The 21,860-nt window shown below is 40.7% G+C and overlaps 1 protein-coding gene across 1 annotated transcript in view; it reads right to left on the reverse strand.

Moving 5' to 3' along the window:
- Window positions 1-320: 320 nt before the first annotated feature.
- The window catches only part of LOC126263144 (minor histocompatibility antigen H13), a 45,282-nt gene continuing 23,742 nt past the window's right edge, over window positions 321-21,860 (reverse strand). The window contains exons 4-8 of the mRNA XM_049960179.1: window positions 7,112-7,286; window positions 5,447-5,630; window positions 4,990-5,110; window positions 1,641-1,829; window positions 321-857 (exon numbers count right to left, since the gene is read on the reverse strand). Coding sequence (XP_049816136.1) covers window positions 788-857; window positions 1,641-1,829; window positions 4,990-5,110; window positions 5,447-5,630; window positions 7,112-7,286 — 739 coding nt within the window. The 3' untranslated portion in view covers window positions 321-787. The remainder of the gene's footprint in view (window positions 858-1,640; window positions 1,830-4,989; window positions 5,111-5,446; window positions 5,631-7,111; window positions 7,287-21,860) is intronic.

Consider the following 21,860-nt stretch of genomic DNA (forward strand, 5'->3'; position numbering starts at 1 on the left):
GTCCTATCCTCATTGTAAAACCTGCCCCATGCACACGATCTTCAGCAATTACTTCCAACCACAACATGAACAAAGACAGGGCAACAGGTGAAACTACATGTTGTTAAACTTAGAGATACTCACAGCACAGTGACCAAACCATGCAAGGGCATGATGAACATACTACCTGCCTCTGGGACAATCAATTTCTGAGAATGCTCTGCAGTAACACTCAAGGGACTTTATCAGTTAACCTGTGCAGGATATTTGGATCATTCCACCTGATTTCAGTTTCTAGTGAAGCTTTCCTTCTATTTACATGTAACTGAATATTGAAAGAGTAGATGTACATAAAATTTTAATGGTAAAATTATATAAACAAATTCCATAAACAATAGCATTCACAGTCAATTTCACAGCTGTACAATTTTACAAAACCCACTGAAACTTGGCAACAGCATTGAGGATGCTGTGTTTCAGGGGTCACATTAAAAGGAAGCATTTACATGGAATCATTTTCACTCACAGAGGTACTAATTGCTACGTACAAAAGACTGGAAAACATTTGAAAACTTTCTTGTACCTCTTGTGTGCATTTTCAATACTGAAAGTTTGACAGTTGTCTTCATTCGAGGAGTTCTGGAATTCTGGCTTCCTGAATGTATACTGTCATCTCTGCCTTACATTTTTAGATTCAATGTACTTAAGCACTGCTTAAAGGACTTTTCAAGTGCGTAAATTAAGTAGCGTTCAGGAATGAAATAAATGTCTCTGCACCTGTATTTAGATACACGTCTTTCTTTAAAAATCATTTCTCTTTTTTACTGGTTTTATCTTCTGCAGCTTCTGGTTGTTTTTCCGACGGGTGGTCTTCATACCTGTAAAAATGTCAGTTCATAACACCAAAAAAGTAAGAAAATTATGAATTAAATCACTTCATTAAATAAGTTAAATTAAGTACATTAAATATTTCACTTAATATCATTTAAAATGAAACTTTTCAAGGCAAGTAAGTACACAAAATTTACAAGATTTCCAGTACAAAATTGTTGAGGCTTTTGAGGTCACTTGTTGACGTATTGCTGTTTGGGTTTTGTCTCAAGATTTTCAGCCAACATTTGCTTAATGATTTTTCAGACATTTTGTCAGCACAAGCGTCTACTGTCAACGGCTCACCCTTCATACAGGAGCCAGCCACTTGGGCTGGATAGGCATAAGAAAAATTGATAAATATTGACTGAAGACCCTGAGACAAAAGCAAACATGCGTAGGCCCATTTCCAGTATATTCGCCACAATATGCTTACTTATTCTGCACTCAGTTTGGTGTGCAATATATGTATTACCACACATACTTTTATAACAGACACTTTTAGAATTATCCAAATTTACATATGTAATTATTTACTGTTATATGACTTCTGATGTATTAACATCTTGAGTTTTGAGAAGATTTGAGGAGAAGCAATTTTACTAAGGCTTTTCTCTTGAAATTTCTCAAGTAATATACATCCAGTGGCATATGCAATTTACGACCAATTTTGCTACTATTATGATGAACTTTAATTCAAGTAGGCCTACAGCCACTAATTCCCATATTTGGGGAACATGAAATACACAGATTTTACGTGACGTAATCGAGAAATAACTAAGAATACTCACTGGAACATTGCCTTGATGTCACCTTTCACAAGAGCTAGAGACAACGGGGTTCCTAAGCAGGCAGGAACAAGATACAACAATGCAGGCTGTGCATGCTTGAATATATGCATTACACATATTGTAGCCATGAGTCCAAGAAAGTATGCAACAAATGTTGCATAGAAATATGTGTTAGAATTTCTTTTCAAGCTGAAACATCACAAGGTGAAACAGAACTGATAAAACAATATTTACCTTTAACAAAGGCCAGTTTTACTAGTATGCATGAGAATATCCAATAAATAATAACTATGAGTAAACAATAGTACTATAAATTAAAATAATATTCTATCTGGTGCCAGCTCCATGCTTCATGATTGCGGTCTTGTCCTAACAAGCATAGCCAAAGAAAAGGAAGTTGCTTTGACCTATTATATGAAGTTTTCTTATGACTTCATACAAGTAATCTTTCCAATCCCTTGCAGTGTGAAACAGGGTAGCTGTACTTGCAACTGTGCATGATCATTATGGAAACAGTTACAGCAAATTGCACACAAACTCATACTCATGTTTCACAAATATATATTTTCAGTGGAGTGCCAAATTGTACTCACCATGTAGTTCCTGAAGTTTTTATTGGGGGGGGGGGGGGTGTATGATGTCAAACAAACGGGTCGACTTGTTGAAGCAGGAGAGGCACCACAGGACATTTTAATTTCCACTGTCTATACTTTTACAAATAAATTCATAAAACTTTGCCAGCATGACCAGGAAGGATTCAGGATTCGCACTCATAGCAGTGGAAGTTCAAAAATATAACAAAATAATATTTTTTACATGTAACATTTCATCATTTTTTTCACTTACTATTGGCTGCATTTGTTGGCACAGGTACATTTTTCTTCATACATAAGTGATTCTTCAATGAATCCTGCACAGCATACAAGCCATACTTACAGGTGTATGAAACTCTAGAATTTTCCGAATATATTAAAAACTATGGTAAAAATTGAGAGAATTATAAAAGTTGAGTTTTTTTTCCTAAACGTGAAGTTTGAAATGTAACCACTCATTCATTTTTTCATAAATTAAATAAATTCTAGAGTTTCATACACCTGTAGGTATGGTTTGTATGCTGTGCAAAATTCATCGAAGAATCTTCTTACTTATGAAGAAAAGCAACAAATGCAGCCAATAGTAAATGAAAAAATGATGAAACTTCACACTTTAAAAAAAAAAAAATCCTTTCTTGTCATGCTGACAAAGTTTTATGAATTTATTTGTAAAAGCATAGACAGTGGAAATTACAACGTCCTGTGGTGCCTCTCCTGTTCAAAGTCGGGCCGTTTGATGTCCCACCCTCCTTAAATTTTGTTTGGAAGCACCCTACACTTAACATTGATTCATGTGTCATATAGTTTCCACTGAATTGTAGAATAGTAAATAAGCTTATATTGTTTGTTTGACAACAATGCATGCCCAACCAATAATATATTCAAGCTTTTAGATCAGTGTTTGCTGAGATGTGGAATATTTGTGGCTGTCAGAACTACCTTTGTCAAGTGAAGTATAGCATATTATATCCAAAAAATTGAAAAGTTTTTCAATTATTGTTGAACTTTACACATTTCATTACATTTTTACACAGTGTGTTCCATCTTTTAACCTTTAACGAGTTCCGTAAGTCTGAATATGGTTTCACTGACACTTTCAGATACAGGTGAAGGTACTAACCCTCACTCCACAGAAGGCCAAATACTAGTCACTCTGTCAGTATAGTCAGTGAGGTACTGTTCATATGGAAGGAATTTCACAATCCACAGTTTGAAATATAAATGTGTTCAAAAATACATTACATCCCCTAAAACATAAGTAAAAATACACAAATGGCAATGGAAAACCTAAGTAAACAATATCAGTGACTAAGGACATGTTGGAGGATGGTGGAGTACCTACCCATTCTGTGCAGTGAAGGTTCAATGGAATGGGGTGCAATGCTGTCATCCTGCTGAGACACAGAAGCCTACCCCACTGATGAATCAAAAATGACTAGAAAAGGCAAAAAAAGTACAAAAACTGGACTGTTGGTGAATGGAACAAGACAAACTACAATATTATCCTATTCTTTCTATTATAACAGAGACTTCCAAATGTAACAACTTTTAATTTTAGGTTTGCTTCTCTAATGAAACGAGTACCCAAATTCTGCAAGACAAAATGGAATTCTTGTGATGCAAGATCCATGAAAATTCCAAAAGGATTGCACAGTTCGAGTCAAGCATCTCTTATCAGTGATGATTTGCTTTATAGTAGGTAGCAAAGGAAATGGACGCTTTTGTATTGTGAAAGGGATGACACATCAAGATACGTTGGCTACTGGTCATTACTGGAAACTCTACTTCATCTTTATGCACAATTCTGCACCATGCCACTACGTACAATCTGTGACTCAATATCTGAACGAGTCCGCCTGCTTAGCTGAGTGTAATGTGATTGCCTACCATGCAATGGGCCCGGGTCCAATTCCTGGCGGGTTGGAGATTTTCTCCACCCATGGATGCAGTGTTGTGTTATCATTGTTGTTGTTGTCGTCGTCACCACCACCACCACCACCACCACCACCACCACCACCAACAACATGCAAGTCACCCAATGCGGTGTCACGTGAAAAATGACCTGCAACCTGGTGCCTGAACTTCCCCCATTTTGGAATGGCTAGGAAACTCACCAGCCATCAATCCAATTGAAGATGTCTGGCAAGGACTGAAGAGGAAGATTGCAAAAGGAGATATACGCACAAACAAGACCAGACTGATGGAAAAAAAGTTGTCACGAAATGACACACGACAACTGAATTGGAGAATATACTGAAGAAACACAATATGAGTATGCCAAAGAACATTAAAGATCTGATCACTTCCAAAGGAGGACACACCAAATACTGAATACTTTGTTCATCTACATGATTTTTAGTAAAATTGTGTTACATATTTTTTACTATAAAACAGTTTAGCAAATTCACTGAAATGTAGTATCAGTTTTATATAAAATTTAAATTTATAAAAAAGTGCAGAATAAAATTGGATAGTAAAAACACCGTGTCCATTTGGGGATAAAATAATTTGGCACCGCCAAAAGTACAAATCACTCAGCCTCCACATCCCAGACAGGTAAACTAGATACGGAACAGACTTACAAAGGTAAACAATGTTAAAAATTGGAAAAATGTAATATAAATGTATTACTGGCACACTGTAACAAAGTTTGCACTGAGAGTAATTACAGAAAAGGACTGAGGTGTATGTTTTTCTATTAATGAAACAGAACAAAACAACTAGTAAAAATATATTTTACTGTACATAACACATACCTGTTGTCAAACCGTAGCAGCAATGCAATGAAGATACCAGGAACTACAATATCTCCTAATCCAAGCATAGCAAAGTTGTTAGCTGCTAGCCCTTGCTCCAGGAAGTCTTGGGGAAATACAACTGTAATAACAACACTTGTGAAAGGAACAATTATTTGAAGAAAATTTTTTACTACAAAAACTAATGAAATAACAAACTCCAGGAAAAGGATAAAAAATATATGAGGAAAGTCAAACAGCCTCAGTGATACTGACTTACGTGTCACCACAGATGGGTGCAATTGGATGGTTAAACTGTGCACTTAACACTAGAAAAAAATCAGTAATTGAAAAGCCAGAAAGTATCTTGATGCACCATGCATAAACTAGCTGCATGGAAATGTTTGTCTTTCCTCATATTTGTTTAATATTTCAAGCAAAATCTTAACTTTGAGAAATAATGAAGATTGTAGCTTACGTTTGATAGGAGCTTCAAATGATTTAGCAACTGTGACCATCACATTAGTCCCAAAAACCCAGAAGATGTCATAGATAAACAGACCACACAGGAGGATGCAGCCAGTGACAACATTGTTCAAGTGCAGCAGTTCAACACCATTGATGGCAAAGGCAATGCCAAATAAATTGTTGGCTACCCAGTGCTGGGAAAATATATTAAAAGTATTTAAGAGCAGACAGCAAGGTTACACAGCATTATGCAATACAACACAATTAAAAGTCATGGCATATATCTTTGACATGTGGAAATCCAACTTCACAGCTGTACTGTTAGCTACAAAGATGTTGCATAAAATGTAACACACCAAAATTTTTGGAATAAAAGGAACAAAACCATTGACTAATAAACAAAGTGCTGGAATATCTTCACAGGATTTAACCCCAACTTTTCGCCCACTTACCATACCATATTCAAAATTACATCGGATTATCAATTCAATATTTGTGAAACAATCTTCTTTTTGCCCCATTAACCTTTAGATAGTTTGTGAAATACAGATCTATTTCTTTCTGGTAAACTTCTGCAACTGACAATTTTGTTTACTCCATCTCTTTCTTAAATATTCAATCTGATCTTTCCTCTTCAGTTTTTCAATAAGCATTTGTGGGCCAACTTTTTTTCCATTCTTCCAATATATCAAATGTTGAATTCCTTCCTTCAACCTCCATACTGCTGCTTGTTTCTTGTGTTTTGTGGCATGTACCACATTTCTTACACACAAGTCATTTGCTTTGTCTCTTTCTTACTAGATCATATGATTTCTGCATAGTATATTAGATTCAATTTCCAATAACTTTTACTCAAAGGTAATTCTGTTTATCTGGTACTTTGCTGCTCTAGAAGAATTCTGTTTGTACCTTCCTACACCTTTTTTCCCCTTTCATAGTACTAAAAACTTTTCATGACTGCATTCCTGTTTCCTGCTGTCTCACAATGCGTTAATTTTCAGCTGTATGTTATTCACTCCTGCTCAGTGTACCTAGATCACCATGGAAAATGTTTACTCAAACAATGGAAAATAACAATATTATGAAAAGGAAAGTTGCTACTCACCATATAGCGGAGATGCTGTCGCAGATAGGCACAACAAAAAGACTGCCACAAATAAAGCTTTCGGCCTGTAAGGCCTTCATCAAAAATAGACGACACACACACACACACACACACACACACACACACACACACAAACTGCAGCCACAGGCAACTGGAGCCACACCAGGCAGTGTCGCCCCAGTGACAGTCTTTTTGTTGTGCGTATCTGCGACTCAGCATCTCTGTATATGGTGAGTAGCAACTTTCCTTTTCATAATATTGATAGTATTTACTCAGTCTTTCATGGAGCCTGTCTTTATCTCCTGATGCACTTCTTCAATTACTATGATAAATTGGAAACTAACTTGCTACCTTTCTTAGATTAATTTTTAATTAAAATCTTAAGTATTTGCTTCACAAGTTTGAACTGGTTCAAATGATGCACATATACAACCATTCTCATGCAGTCACTGCCTCATTACTCAAATAGAGTTCTGTGGTTGGGGGACAGATACTGGTTTTGTGTTCAATGATTTCCACTCAATGCTGCACTACTATTTTGTTAGCAACTATTTGTAACTGCAGACTAACCTTTTTGATAAGATACCATGCTCCAATTATCGAACAGAATATCAGACAAACAACATCATGCGAGGAAAACTGGTAGTTTATTATATCTTCAGAAGCCTCAGGTCCACCACGAGTAAAATGAAGATGGAATGGAATATTAGGTATTGCTGCAGGCACAAGAGAGCTGATCACAGGACTGTAAAATAATCAAAAATACTTAGTATGGTGTAAACAAATGACACAATTTACACACACAATCAAAACATTCAATATAACAATGATGCAGACATCAATTTCATAATGGTCTGTATTCAGCACTAAAGTATTCTATATGATACAAAAGGAAAAATCATCTTTAATGTAATGAACATGGCTTCCAGTCTGTTATGAATACCTTAAACAAATTACATCAACTATATTTTTCAATAAGAAAAGTGCAGATACACAGACAGAACCAGTTCTTTCTTATGTTAGCAAATGAAATTCTGTTTCTGCAGTGACTCGGGTAGGTTCCTCCAATTTAACAATATGCCGTGAGAAAACAAATCTCGATTTCACTTCTATCTGATTAACAGGTATTTTTGATGTTCTCAAGCTCCCTCTTGGTTACAGTCTTAAAAAGTTCTCCTGTGAATGAGTTTTTGCCTTTACAGTACTTACTCTATAGTAATATATGAAAATCTGGCAGTACACATATCCCGTACCGACAACTGAAAAGTGGCATTATTATGCCTGGTATACTTGGTTCAAAGAACGGCCTATAGCGGTTTTGAAAATTTCGTTAATCCAACAATTCAAAATGACTCATTTATATGATGTCATTGTAAACTTTAAACTCATTCAATCAAATTTTTTATAACACATTTAGGACAACTAGCTCTTGACTATTTTACTGTAACTTATATCATTAAGTATCAAACAGAAGAACAATATAATGTAATTGTATAGATTAAAAAAAAAAAATCTGCCAACCAAGTGGCGCGCGCGCGCGCACACACACACACACACACAAATAAGGTTACACTTATGCAAGCTTTCAGAGTCAGTGGCTCCTCCTTCCAGCAGAAGGGCTGAAGGGGAAAGAAGAGGGGTGAAGGAAATGGACTGGTCTGGTTTAGGAAAAGGAGTAGATTTTGGAATAGTCACCCAGAACCGCAGGTCAGGGGAGACTTACTGGACGGGATGAGAAGGAAAGACGGGATCTTTTTCAGGTACAATATTCTGCAGCTTTTAAAAAATAAAGTTGGCTCGAATTAGATATTTTGCAGTTTACCTAACATTATACACCACATTTACTACAATGAAGATCATCTCACTTTTTCTAAAACATTTAATAGCTTAAATGTATTTTTAGTAAGGGAGGAGATCGAGAGAGTGAGTGAACTATGTTTTTCATGTGGAGGTATTATAGCTGCCATTTTCAGGACTACCCCAACTGAAACACTGTAGTGGGACATCATCTACACAGCTATTTCCACTACAACTGTTCCTTTTCCTTAAAATCACCACAGAATGTGGCGTGATATATAAAACTTCGAAATTTAGCTTTTATTGTTATTGATTTATTTGTTCCTTGCATCAAAGCATATTTTGTTTTATAAATAATTTATACACAACAGTTTCAATTAGTAAACAGTGGAGTTATTGAGATTTTTTACTCATACAGCAAGCTGATTACTAACATTGCTGGTAAATGACAATGACACCCAATGGACAGAAAAGTACTCTTTCTCAAGGATCTAAAAGGGCCAAGGGCATGGACCTTTTTGCATAAAAATCTATTTCAACAGCAATGTAGCTTAACAAAGAACCCAACTACTATCATTTTGCAGAAACAGTGAAGAATCATCTGTCACAATTAGAACCAGACACTAACAGAATTCATTCTCAGCCTCCTCCTGGAGCTCTGAAGCACATCATGCAACAGCTACCTTTTAATGGTTTGAGAATCCAGTTTCAATGCCTTTGTCTGGTTCAATCAAGATCCTAAATCTCTTCAACGTAGGAAGATATGTCATAACTAAAGCCGACTGACTTCTCTACACTAAACCAGAAGTCATGCACACCAAACACCCTTGCTGTCCAGCCACTGCCGGGTTTACACAAAACACTGATGAAGCTGCTGGCAAAGGACCTACTCAAACAAGCAACCAACTTCAAAGCAGTGTTTAATTGGATAAATGAGTCAGCTCTAAAGGTAGAATGGATGAAATAACACTAATAATAGCACAACTACAGAAGAAACAGAGTTGTGTGCCCTTTAACCCTGGGGTCGGTTATGTATTTGAAATCACTCACTCAATATTAATCTTGAGAATGGTCAGCATGTGCATAGTAATCAATATAGCACACACAACAAACTGAAATTTCAACTAAAATTCATGCACAAAACGTTCTTTCAACTGTGACATGATGACGACTTTGCTAACCACAGATAATTACATCATTACACATGTAAATGTAGAATAAGCCTCAGGACTCCAATTAATGGATACTCACACATTAAATAATCTGAATTCTTTGGCCATGTATACATCACTGTGAGATACATCAGCATCGCACCTGTCCTCAGTATATAAAACATGTACAGTTGCCCTTTAGTTTAATGTAATAATGAGGCAGATAGCCATTAAGCAGAACATAAATCGCTTGCCAGTAGCTTGATGAGAAAGGTTCTAAGGCACTACCCCATTTACACAGACATGCAAGACAGTGGGATCATTTTGTATCAACGTCCTAATTACCAAAGCTAAGTGATTAGTTTTTAGCACTAGTACATCACTTATTAAAGAAAATATAGGTACAGGTCAATGCTGCTGGCTATTACAGACTAATTAATGCAAAGAAGAATAAAAGAACAGTAATGGTTTTGATCATTTAGCAGGCAAACCACATAGCCCACAATAAACTTTATATTACCTTAATATATGAAAAATACTCAGTAGCAAAAATGACTTAACAGAATATGTTATATTTACACAGACAGATGGAATACTACAGTCAATAAATCTGAAATTGGGAACATTTTGAGAGTTTGCTTAGGATTTTCATTGTTTGAATCATAACACCATTACACAAACGTTAACATATTACAGAATAGCACAGCAGTTTAATGTTTGATTCAGTGTCCCCTGTTGTTTCCGTTACATATAAAAGATCATGATCTTGCACTTGCAATTTCTGAAGATGCAACTTTTTACTTTTTGTAAGAGAGACAAGTAAACGAATAAAAAATAGTACTGGTACCCTTACTGACAAGGCAGTTAACGAAACACTCACAAATTTCAACACACAGGTCAAAGCAAATGGATTGTCGCTCAATCTGGACAAGACTTAGTACATGTAGTTCAGTGCTCCTCACAGAACACCACACTGTTTCTCAAACAACTGAATACAAGATGTGAAAACTTACTTTCTTGGGAACATAGATAGAACATAATCTCAACGGGACACCACACAATCCGGAATTAATTAAGCACATTGGTTCAATAATGTTTGCAGTATGCATGATTATTACCGCGGATCCTCATACCACCCACAAGAAACAGCTACAAAGGAGCACATCCTGCGTCGCCCAATACCACCTCAGACTAGAACAACTGAACCATGTCCTTTGTCAGGGCTTTGATTATCTATCACCATGTCCTAAAATGAAGGACATACTAACTTAGATCCTTGCCAGCCCTCCAAAGTGGTGTTCTGTCAGCAACCCAACATCCACAACATCCTAGTCCATCCCTATGCCAATTCCAATCCCAGTCCCTTGTTGCAGGAATCATATCCCTCTGGAAGACCTAGGTGCAAGACCTGTCAAATCTATCCACTCAGAAAGTGATTACTCACCGAAAGACAGATTTAACTATACATTTATACTTGGAAATTATGTTACGTAAATACTGATTTTAAATATTTCTGGAAACAGAGATGAAAGAGAAGGTTTTGGGTGGAATATTGTCACCCTAATGCCTATATTAGTTGACATTTCAATAAATGAATAACTATTATTTATCTTTACCATCGTACCTTCTTTAAATTACATTTTCTTTTACTATCCTACCTGAAACATACAAATAACACAACATCAATAGAAGGTTGTAAAACAATGGAAAGTCCAGGCTGGAATATCAACAATACTGTGGAAAGGAGGGATTGCTAGTCACTGCAAAGAAGGCAAGTTGAGCTGCTGACAGGCATGATGATAAGACTGTTTCAGATATGAGCTTTCGGACCACACACACACACACACACACACACACACACACACACAAGAAAGCCCACCTCATACACACTTGACTGCTATCTCTGGCCAGAATGCAACTGTGTTGCATCTAATGGAAGCAGCAATCCAGAGTGGGGCAGGGAGGGGCAAAATATCAGGGTACAAGTGGGGAGAGAGAAGTTAGCACTGTCTGGTGGAGCATGCAGGGACTACATTGTAGCAGGACAAGACTGCCCCAGGTGCAGTGTGAGGAGGATGTAGGGGAAGAAGAGGAGGGGGGGATGGGGAGTGGGAAAGGAGAGGAGCAGCTGTCCATCAGGATGGATGGCCACTGTCAAACTGTGGCCAAGAGCGAAGTGGAGCACCCTGTAGCACAACATGAAGCTGGAAATAATAAGCTTGATTTCAATGACTACTTCACAACCTGGGCCATCTGGATCCCACCATCCACCACAAGCTATTCTGAACTGTGCAGATGGGGGTTATCCTTACAGCGGTCTCAGCTCCTGAAAACATCCCTGCCTCCACCTATGGTACTATACTGCCCCACACCCCCCACCCAACAGTTTCTGCCCTCTCTATCCTATCACCTCTTTCCAACTCTTGTCACATCACCGTCATCATGCACCGCTCTGTGGCAATGCAATCATCAGTCATTTTCCCTTCTCTGTTCCTCTCCTTTATCCACTCCCTATTCCCATCACCCTCTCTCCCTCCTTACCCCCGGAGCCTGCTGCACCTGGCAATCCTTCTTACCTTGAACTAGTTGCTGCACACTCCACCATACAACACTGACATCCTTCCCCCCACCCATACACTTTTACTTTTCCTCATTTCCCACCCACTCTGGATTGCTGCTTCCGTTCAACACGACACAGCTACATTCTAGCCATAGAGGCAGGAGATAATGGTCATGCGTGCATGAAGTGTGCTTGCTTGTGTGAACATGTGTGTCTTTTTTTCCCTTTCTGAATAAGGCTTTGGCTGAAAGCTCATGCGTAATAGTCTATTCACATGGTGCCTGTCAGAAACTTATCGTGTTGTCTATACGGCGTATAATAATATATCCGTCCATAAAATTATCTACAGAAAGTTAATAGTAGTAATAAAGTGGAAACAATATACATTCTCCACAAAAATATTTTTAAATACAAATCCAGTGGTATGACATATGGATATCACATCAAGGAGGGGAAGAAGAGCAGGGATGAAAATTACTAGAATTGAATTACGTTGCATGAAGTTTTAGCATCCAAGTGATATCATTTAAGGTTCATAGCAGCACAAATGGATAATTTTTTAAAAGACTCCTATAAATAGATAATATATGTTTTGGTCGCACTAAGTGGAATGTAGAGGAGTACTTACAAGGCAAAGAAAGAAAACCAAGCAATTAGGTACAGATTCACAATAAATTAGTGGTAAGTTTACCTCAAAACACTAGAGCAGAAAGGATAGAAGAGAGGTATATGATTATAAACAGGATGCAGTACCCTTTATATAAGTGCACAGCATCCTCTTTATAATAATATCTCTCTCTTTCATTATGTGGTGTAATGAACAAGGTACGTTTATCGAGAAAGGACCTTTACCTTGAGTGAGAAAAGGAAGAAAATACATAGGGACATTACCACTTTGTGAAAGGTTATGTGATCTACAAAAAGTCCTTTGGGGGAAGGTGATGTCATTGGTGGTTCTACAGAAGTAGAATACTAAAATTTTGAGGCTCACTTCAATGTTACAAATTATATGAGGATTGTACCAAAAGTAAAGTTCCCATATTTTTTACAAATAGAAGACATTGTTTACTGTTATTAATTTCTACATCACTCGAAAGCTTACATTTCTGTCTATTTTTCAACATTGTCTCCATTTTTTCGACACTCTTTTGAAAACGGTGCTCCAGCTTTTGTATTCCTAAGTCGAAGAAGTCTCCCGCCAACCCATTCAGGAAGTGTGCGACTTCTGCCTGGACTTCATTGTCGCTCTTGAAGCATTTGCCACCTAAGTGTTCCTTTAGCTTGGGGGAGAGGTGATAATCGCTGGGTGCAAAGTCTGGAATTTACAGGGGACAGGGCATAACAGTCCACCCAAATTTCTTCTAAAGCTCCTGTGTATGAGGAGCGACGTGGGGTCGAGAGTTGTCGTAAAGAAGCACTACTCCCTTCAGTCATCCTCTCCAGCGATTCTGGATTGCTCGCCCGAGCTTGGTCAATGTTTCACAACATCTGTCCGAGTTTATTGTCATCCCAGTTGCATGAAATCTGTGAGGAATACCCCCTTCCCATCCCAAAACACAGTCGCCATAACCTTTCCTGCCGACTGTGTTTGTTTGAATTTCTTTGGTAGCCGTGAACCAGAGTGATGTCATTGACGAGATTGTTGTTTTGTTTTGTTTTGGGGGTGTAATGAAACACCCACCTTTCAACTCCCGTGACGATAAGAGTCCAACAACTTTTCCTTGTTGCCTCCCCCCTCATATTGTGGAAGAAACTTGCGAGCACAGTCAAGGCGTTGCTCCTTGTGTCCGTCAGTCAGCATCCGTGGGACCCAGAGAGCACACATCTTGTGATAACCCAATTTTTCTGTTAACGTTCTTACAATTGTGCCATGGGCAGCTTCAGTAATGCATTCAGCAAGTTCATGGACAGTGACCCTCCAATCTTTGAGCAGCTCACTGTTGATCTAGACAATCGCATCCGAAACCGGCGGTCTTCCACTTCTTCGTCCTGAACTTCAGTGCCACTCTCAGCAAAATCCCTGCACCATTTGCGGAGGACATGCACTCTTCACCATACACCTCAATCAGTTGCCGCTGAATCTCTAAGGGCAGTAACTTCCTCGCGTGGAGAAACTGGATTACTGCTCGAACCTCACATTGGCGAGAGTGGCAAACAACACTTCTGTCTCTGAAGGCTGCCAATCCAACACTGAGCGACGTAGCAAATCACAGACGGGCAGGCTCGAGAGTCGGGGAACCACAGTGTACGGCACTGTTGTTGGATTTAGCCTAGTACCTTCCCTCAAGGCTGTAACTCATTGGGAACCTTACTTTTAGTACAACCCTCGTAGGAACACATACGAAGTGTAGTGGTTTAATGTATTAGATTCGAAATTAATTAATAATGAGATGAATGTGTGAGCTCTATATGCTGTTCTTAAGGAAGACTGTAATTATGAAGGAATATATCAGGTGAATAGATGTTCCAAAAATGTAACTGCTCTTGGTTGTTAGCAGTGACTACAATGTCATAAAATATGTGCTGTTGTAAAGAATGAAAAGACCACTGACAAATATGATCGAATAATCTTTGCATACAACCAATAAATCATTGTGAGTGCATATTTCAAGTACATCTTATTATATTTTGTAAGGGTTTTGTATAAATCCAATTTATTAGCTGAAAATATCTGATGAAGATTGGTATGCCTTCCTAATGTGTTGTTGTAACAAAGATATCAATGTGACTTTAACATGTATAGTCAGGCTTATATGAAACACCTGGAGAAATGAAGAATGGGATACTGGTGAAGATGAATAGAAGCAATACACAGGCAGCTTCCGGATGAAATGGATAACTTATTTAATACTATGAACTCGCTCTTTCTTGATTTGCACTGAGAAGAAAAACTATATTTGCTAATCCTTATTTAATTGAATAAAATGAGAATAGCCGTCTTTGTGGTTAGCTATATGCATATAGATGAACTGAAGTAGCATGACAATGATCTAAGGTCAAGATTTGAATTTTTTGGGGTGCCAGTGGGATTACATAAGTTGCCAATGTGTAGAACTGCAAGTCAATGCAATTAAACGTTCACAATGAATAGGGAATTAGTTTCCTATTTCTAATCTTACAAAAAGAAATTTTTAAAATTACTTACCACTATTATTGGTTTATATTCACTGATTGTGGTGACATTCATATATGAGTGGGGATATGTGGTGTAATATGTCACTTTGATCATCACCCAATGTCTGACTAACCAAAGAATGATGGTTGTGACACTGAAAGTATTTTTATTAGTTAAATAATTTAGGATCAAAAACGGTTTGAAAGTTTTTGTTACTGTTAGTGTATGTACACGGGTAAATGGATGGACCCCACGCACCTTCTAGGTGGAACAGCGGTTACTGCTTTACCACGACTTGCGGTACCTGCTGGTTATTCAGTTATTCTGTGCTGTGATGTTTTGCCTTAGAGATAAACACACACCATGGAAAAGAGTGTGCTGTGAAAATACTGATGACGTCATCAAGAACAAAAGAATAATCTCATTGTCTGTTAAATATGTATTCATACTGCTTTTTTAATTCGAGTTGTCAGTTTGTCATTTCAAACTGAGAGTCCCCAAAAAGAGGTATTAATATGAATAGTAACTGTATTTGAGAGTATGAATATACATCATGTTAATTTGAAAGTGTCATTTATTTTTTAAACTGGTTGTTTTGCTGCACTCCTTGCTTCCAGCAACTACTGCAGAATTTGAGAAAACCAAGCCCCAGCTTCTCAGGATGGTGGAACAATGTGAGGGAATTAATATCCTGAAGTTACAGCCCATGAACAAACTTTTCAGCGAACCAACAAGAACACCGCATTCAGTCAACCTGATAGAATTTTTCAATATATCAGTTTGAAGATTTAGTTTTACATTTGTCACTTGTAATTCTACCTTTAAGGCATCATTAGTGGTATCCATCTTTATGTTTAAATTAGTAAACAACTGTTCCTTATTTTTGAAGAACTTTTTGATTTTGGCTAAAAATTAATGCACATCTTTCCCTCTATTATTTTCATGGGAAGTTCACTGATGTTTAAAAGAGCAAGACTTTGAACATGCAGAACTACATGATAATGTGCCTAGAATAGAAATCGCTCATCCCAAAACAGTGGTATGAGCCACGCATGCAAAACTGCATCTTACCATGTGAGACTTTTGAACGATTACCTATTCAGGTCTCTCAGAGGAACTTTGCTAATGCACAGATACCAAATATCAATAGAACATGCCCAAAAACACACATACATTATTTCAATGTTAGGACTTATTGCAGTACTTACTCCCCTATGCTTAAAATAATTGCACTATCTGAACAAAAAAGTTTCTACTGATCTGATAGTGTTGCACAGCTATTCAGTTTCAGTGCTGGCATGGGATGTCATTGAAGTGATCATAGCACAGTGGAACAGAACAATAAGCATATCTGACTAAAGCCACTTTTTCACGCTCAACATCACCTTTGCACTTAAACAGTCCAGTATCAAACATCACACTAATTACCTTTTCAAATGGTGATGTTAGTATATTAATTTCATATCCTGCCTTTTGCCAAGCATGTAGTAACACAGGCCTGTACTTCAGTTCAGGAAGCTGACTGTATAGCACAGAGTGATGTTTGATGACAAAATGGTGGTTGTATAACTTTACTTGTGGTTTTTCACATTGTAGTTATCATTTAGGACTTATATTGCCTAAAGAAGTATACATCAATAGGTTGGCAATACTTTTTTGCCTTAAGTGTGTTTTGGGTCCTATTTAATACAACTTCTTTTGTTGAAGATGTGTTGAGTATTGCAAGCAGCAGGAAAGACATGAATCTGTAACTGTTGGGCGTTGGCACAAGGAAATGACGCTAGTGTGAAATTAGAAGTCATGATACTGTGCTTATACCAGCAATAGTAGAAACACAACTGGAGAAGTGTGGAAGTATCAAGAACAAGATTCCCTGAAATACTTCCTTTGTAATAACACCAATTTCATCTGTAGGCCCTTTGATTTTTATCTTTGGCATTTTCTGCTGCAGACCTAGGATTTTACCATAGCTCAGATGGTATGTTTTACAGTCACTGTAGCATTTTTGACAGCATTGTGTTGATTTTAAAAAGTTCTCACATATATATACGAGGTGTGGCTAGAAAAAAACCGGACTAGTACTGGTGAAACAATAAAACGAATGCAATAAGGCTGAAAGTCGCGTGGCCTGTCACGTGACTCTCGCTCCGCCTACTGCTCGCGTTTCATCTGCCTCCTGCACTCAGTCTGCCCGTGGCGTCTGTTTTAAGTAGTTGACGTTTTGTCTGTGCGTCGGAAAATGTTGAGTGTACAGAAAGAACAGCGTGTTAACATCAAATTTTGTTTCAAACTAGGAAAATCTGCAAGTGAAACGTTTGTAATGTTACAACAAGTGTACGGCGATGATTGTTTATCACGAACACAAGTGTTTGAGTGGTTTAAACGATTTAAAGATGGCCGCGAAGACACCAGTGATGACACTCGCACTGGCAGACCATTGTCAGCAAAAACTGATGCAAACATTGAAAAAAATCGGTAAACTTGTTCGACAAGATCGAAACGGAAAACACGATGAAAGACATACTGACAGGCATAGGATTAAAAAAGAAAACAGCATAATCAAATGTCCTTTGAGAGGGTTGTCAAATTGATAAAATGAAGAACGCTAGCCAGCTGCTCGTGGGTCATCCGCTAAAATGGCTTCTACAGTACATGGCAGGCCAAGATCGAGACGCAGGGTGTTAAAATCCGGACACGACGTTAAAATGTGGCGTACCGTCAGCAATTGCCCACATGGGCAGAACGGCGCCGGCGCAGCCGTCAGCAGATGGCGATGGCTGAACCGGCAGTGGCCAATTCGCAACCGGGCCAAAACTACCTCCTCCCGCCGAGAAGGGCGTGAGGAGGACGTCCAAGCCACGGGAAGAGCTTTCAAAGCCCGAAGCTTGTTGTCTGGAAGTGCAGCCCAATCGGCATGCCACAGCGATACAATGCGCCGACAAATTACCCTGTTACAATCTGACGAAGGGACACAACAAGAAGCTGTCCGAGGCTGGAGGACCGCAGCCTTGGCCGCGGCATCTGCAGCTTCGTTCCCAGGGATACCGACATGGCCAGGAACCCACATAAAGCTAACCGGAGAACCGACGTCCACCAGCTGCTGAAGAGAGCGTTGGATCCGGTGCACGAAAGGGTGAACCGGGTACGGATCACCGAGGCTCTGGATAGCGCTCAGGGAATCGGAGCAGATGACATATGCAGAATGTCGGTGGCGGCAGATGTAAAGGACAGCCTGGTAGAGGGCAAAGAGCTCAGCTGTGAAGACCGAACAATGGCCATGGAGCCGATATTGGAAACTTTGTGCCCCGACAATAAAAGAACACCCGACCCCGTCATTGGTCTGAGAGCCATCTGTATAAATGAAGGTCATATTAATGAACTTCGAACGAAGTTCGACAAAACGGGAGTGGTAGACTGAACCGGGGGTAACCTCCTTCGGGAGCGAGCAGAGGTCAAGGTGGACGCGAACCTGAGCCTGGAGCCAAGGTGGCGTGTGGCTCTCGCCCACTCGAAAGGTGGCAGGGAGTGAAAAATTAAGGTGCTGAAGGAGGCGACGAAAGCGAACTCCAGGGGGTAGTGGGGCGGAGACATACAACCCGTATTGACTGTCGAGAGAGTCATCAAAAAAGGAACGATAAGACGGGTGGTCGGGCATTGCCAGTAGCCGACAGGCATACCGACAAAGCAGTATATCGCGCCGGTAGGTGAGTGGCAACTCACCAGCGTCAGCATGAAGACTCTCGACGGGACTAGTATAAAACGCTCCGATCGTAAGTCGTAAACCCCGATGTTGTATGGAGTTGAGGCAGCGTAAGATGGATGGCCGTGCAGAGGAGTATACGAAGCTCCCATAATCCAGCTTGGAGCGGACGATCGACCGATATAGGCGAAGTAGGACGGTTCGATCCACTCCCCACGACATACCACTGAGAACACGGACGACATTGAGAGAACGGGTACAACGGGCAGCCAAATAAGACACATGTGGAGACCAACTAAGTTTCCTGTCAAATGTAAGACCTAAAAATTTTGTTGTCTCCACGAATGGGAGAGCAACGGGACCGAGTCGTAAGGACGGTGGGAGAAAAACTTTGTAGCGCCAGACGTTAATACAGACCGTCTTCTCGGCAGAAAAACGGAAGCCATTGGCGACACTCCAGGAGTAAAGACGGTCAAGAGAACGCTGAAGACAGCGCTCCAGGAAACACGTACGCTGCGCGCTGCAATAGATGGTAAAATCGTCCACGAAAAGGGAGCCTGATACATCAGCTGGGAGGCAATCCATTATTGGATTGATCGCTATGGCGAAGAGAGCGACGCTCAAAACTGAGCCCTGTGGCACCCCATTCTCCTGGCGAAAGGTGTCTGACAGGACAGAACCCACACGTACCCTGAACTGTCGATCCATTAAAAAGGAACGAATAAAAAGAGGGAGGCGACCGCGAAGGCCCCATGTATGCACAGTGCGGAGAATGCCCGCCCTCCAACAGGTGTCGTAAGCCTTCTCCAAATCAAAGAACACAGCCGCGGTCGGGCGCTTCCGCAAGAAGTTATTCATAATGAAGGTCGACAAGGTAAGCAGATGGTCAACAGCAGACCGGCGCCTACGAAATCCACATTTTACATTGGTAAGGAGGCGTCGAGACTCGAGCAGCCAAACGAATCGAGAGTTAACCATTCGCTCCATCACTTTACAGACACATCTGGTAAGCGAGATGGGTCGATAACTGGAAGGCAAGTGCTTGTCCTTCCCCGGCTTAGGAATCGGGACAACAATAGACTCGCGCCAGCATGCGGGAACATGTCCCTCAATCCAGATGCGATTGTAAGTACGAAGAAGAAAACCTTTACCCGCAGGAGAAAGGTTCTTCAGCATCTGAATATGAATAGAATCAGGCCCTGGAGCGGAGGACCGTGATCGGCCAAGTGCATTTTCGAGTTCCCGCATGGTGAATGGGGCATTATAACTTTCACGATTCGAGGAGCGGAAGTTAGGTGGCCTAGCCTCCTCTGCCTGTTTGCGGGGGAGGAAGGCAGGGTGGTAATGAGCGGAGCTCGAAACCTCTGCGAAAAAGCGGCCGAAGGCATTGGAGACAGCCTCAGGGGCCACAAGGACGTCATTCGCGACCGTCAAGCCAGAAACTGGTGAGTGGACCTTAGTGCCAGATAGCCGGCGCAGGCTACCCCAGACAACAGAAGAAGGAGTAAAACTGTTGAAGGTGCTTGTGAAAGTAGCCCAGCTGGCTTTCTTGCTTTCTTTAATAATACGACGACACTGTGCACGTAATCGTTTATAATTGATACAATTCGCCACTGTAGGGTGGCGTTTTAAGGTGCGTAAAGCACGTTGACGAGCACGTAAAGCGTCTCTACATGCTGCGGTCCACCAGGGGACCGGTACGCGACGTGGAGAAGAAGTAGGGTGAGGGATGGAATATTCAGCAGCAGTGAGAATGACTTCCGTGAGGTGTGCGACCTGACTATCGCAGCTTGGGAATGTTTGATCCTGAAAGGTCGCCCTGGAAGAGAAGAGCCCCCAGTCTGCTTTGGAGATGTTCCAACTAGATGAGCACGGAGAGGGGGTATGCTGCAGGAGATGGATAACACACGGGAAGTGGTCGCTCGAATATGTATCAGAAGTGCATACCACTCGAACCGGCGTGCAAGTTGGGGAGTACATACAGAGAGTTCTAAATGGGAATAGGTGTGAGATGTGTCCGAAAGAAAAGTAGGGGTGCCAGTATTGAGGCAGACAAGACTGAGCTGGTTGAAAAGGTCTGCTAACAGGGAGCCCCTCGGGCAGGATGCTGGAGAGCCCCAAAGGGGATGGTGGGCATTGAAGTCTCCAGTTAACAAAAATGGTGCAGGTAGCTGAGCAATAAGTTGCATCATGTCTGCCCTGGTAATGGCAGTCGACGATGGAGTGTAAACGGTACAAATGGAAAATGTAAAAGTGGGGAGAGTAATGCGGATGGCAACTGCCTGCAGGCCGGTGTGCAACGTGATGGGATCGTAGTAAATATCATCCCGGACCAGCAACATAACCCCTCCATGAGCTGGGATACCTACCACAGGGGGTAGGTCAAAACGCACAGAGGTGTAGTGTGCCAAGGCAATTTGATCGCATGGGCGTAGCTTCGTTTCCTGGAGGGCTACGACGAGCGGACGGTGCAAGCGGAGCAGCAACTTCAAGTCCTCTCGGTTGGAGCGAATGCTGCGAATATTCCAGTGAATAAGTGCCATCGTAAGGAAAAAAAAAAAAGGGAAGATGAAAGAAGGGGTCACCTCTAAGGCCGCTGACTGCCTGGCTTCGAGCGAGCACTGCCGCCGCTATCAGTAGGCGGACAGTCAGCGTCCATTGGGTCTATAGGTTCATCTGCCATCTTGGGAAGATGGCCGGGAGGGGGAGCTTCCTCCGCCGGTGAACGGCCAGATGTTCGGCTACCAGCGGTGCGGCCAGGCGAAACGGATGACGGCCTGGGGCGGCAACCGCTGGGTGGCGCAGGAGAAGAAATGCGCCGTGGCGGAGAAGGAGAACTGTGCTTCCTATTAGCCTTCTTGGAAGGTCGTTTGGTGGAAGTACCGGTCGAAGGCTGGGAGGTCGAGGTACGGAGGAAGTCTGCACGGGACGGTTCCTTCTTGAAGGCCCGTGCATCTGACTTCTGGGTCTTCGTCTTAGCAGAAGCTGATGAAGGG

This window comes from Schistocerca nitens, chromosome 6, assembly GCF_023898315.1.
Source record: "Schistocerca nitens isolate TAMUIC-IGC-003100 chromosome 6, iqSchNite1.1, whole genome shotgun sequence".
In the NCBI taxonomy this organism is placed as follows: domain Eukaryota; kingdom Metazoa; phylum Arthropoda; class Insecta; order Orthoptera; family Acrididae; genus Schistocerca; species Schistocerca nitens.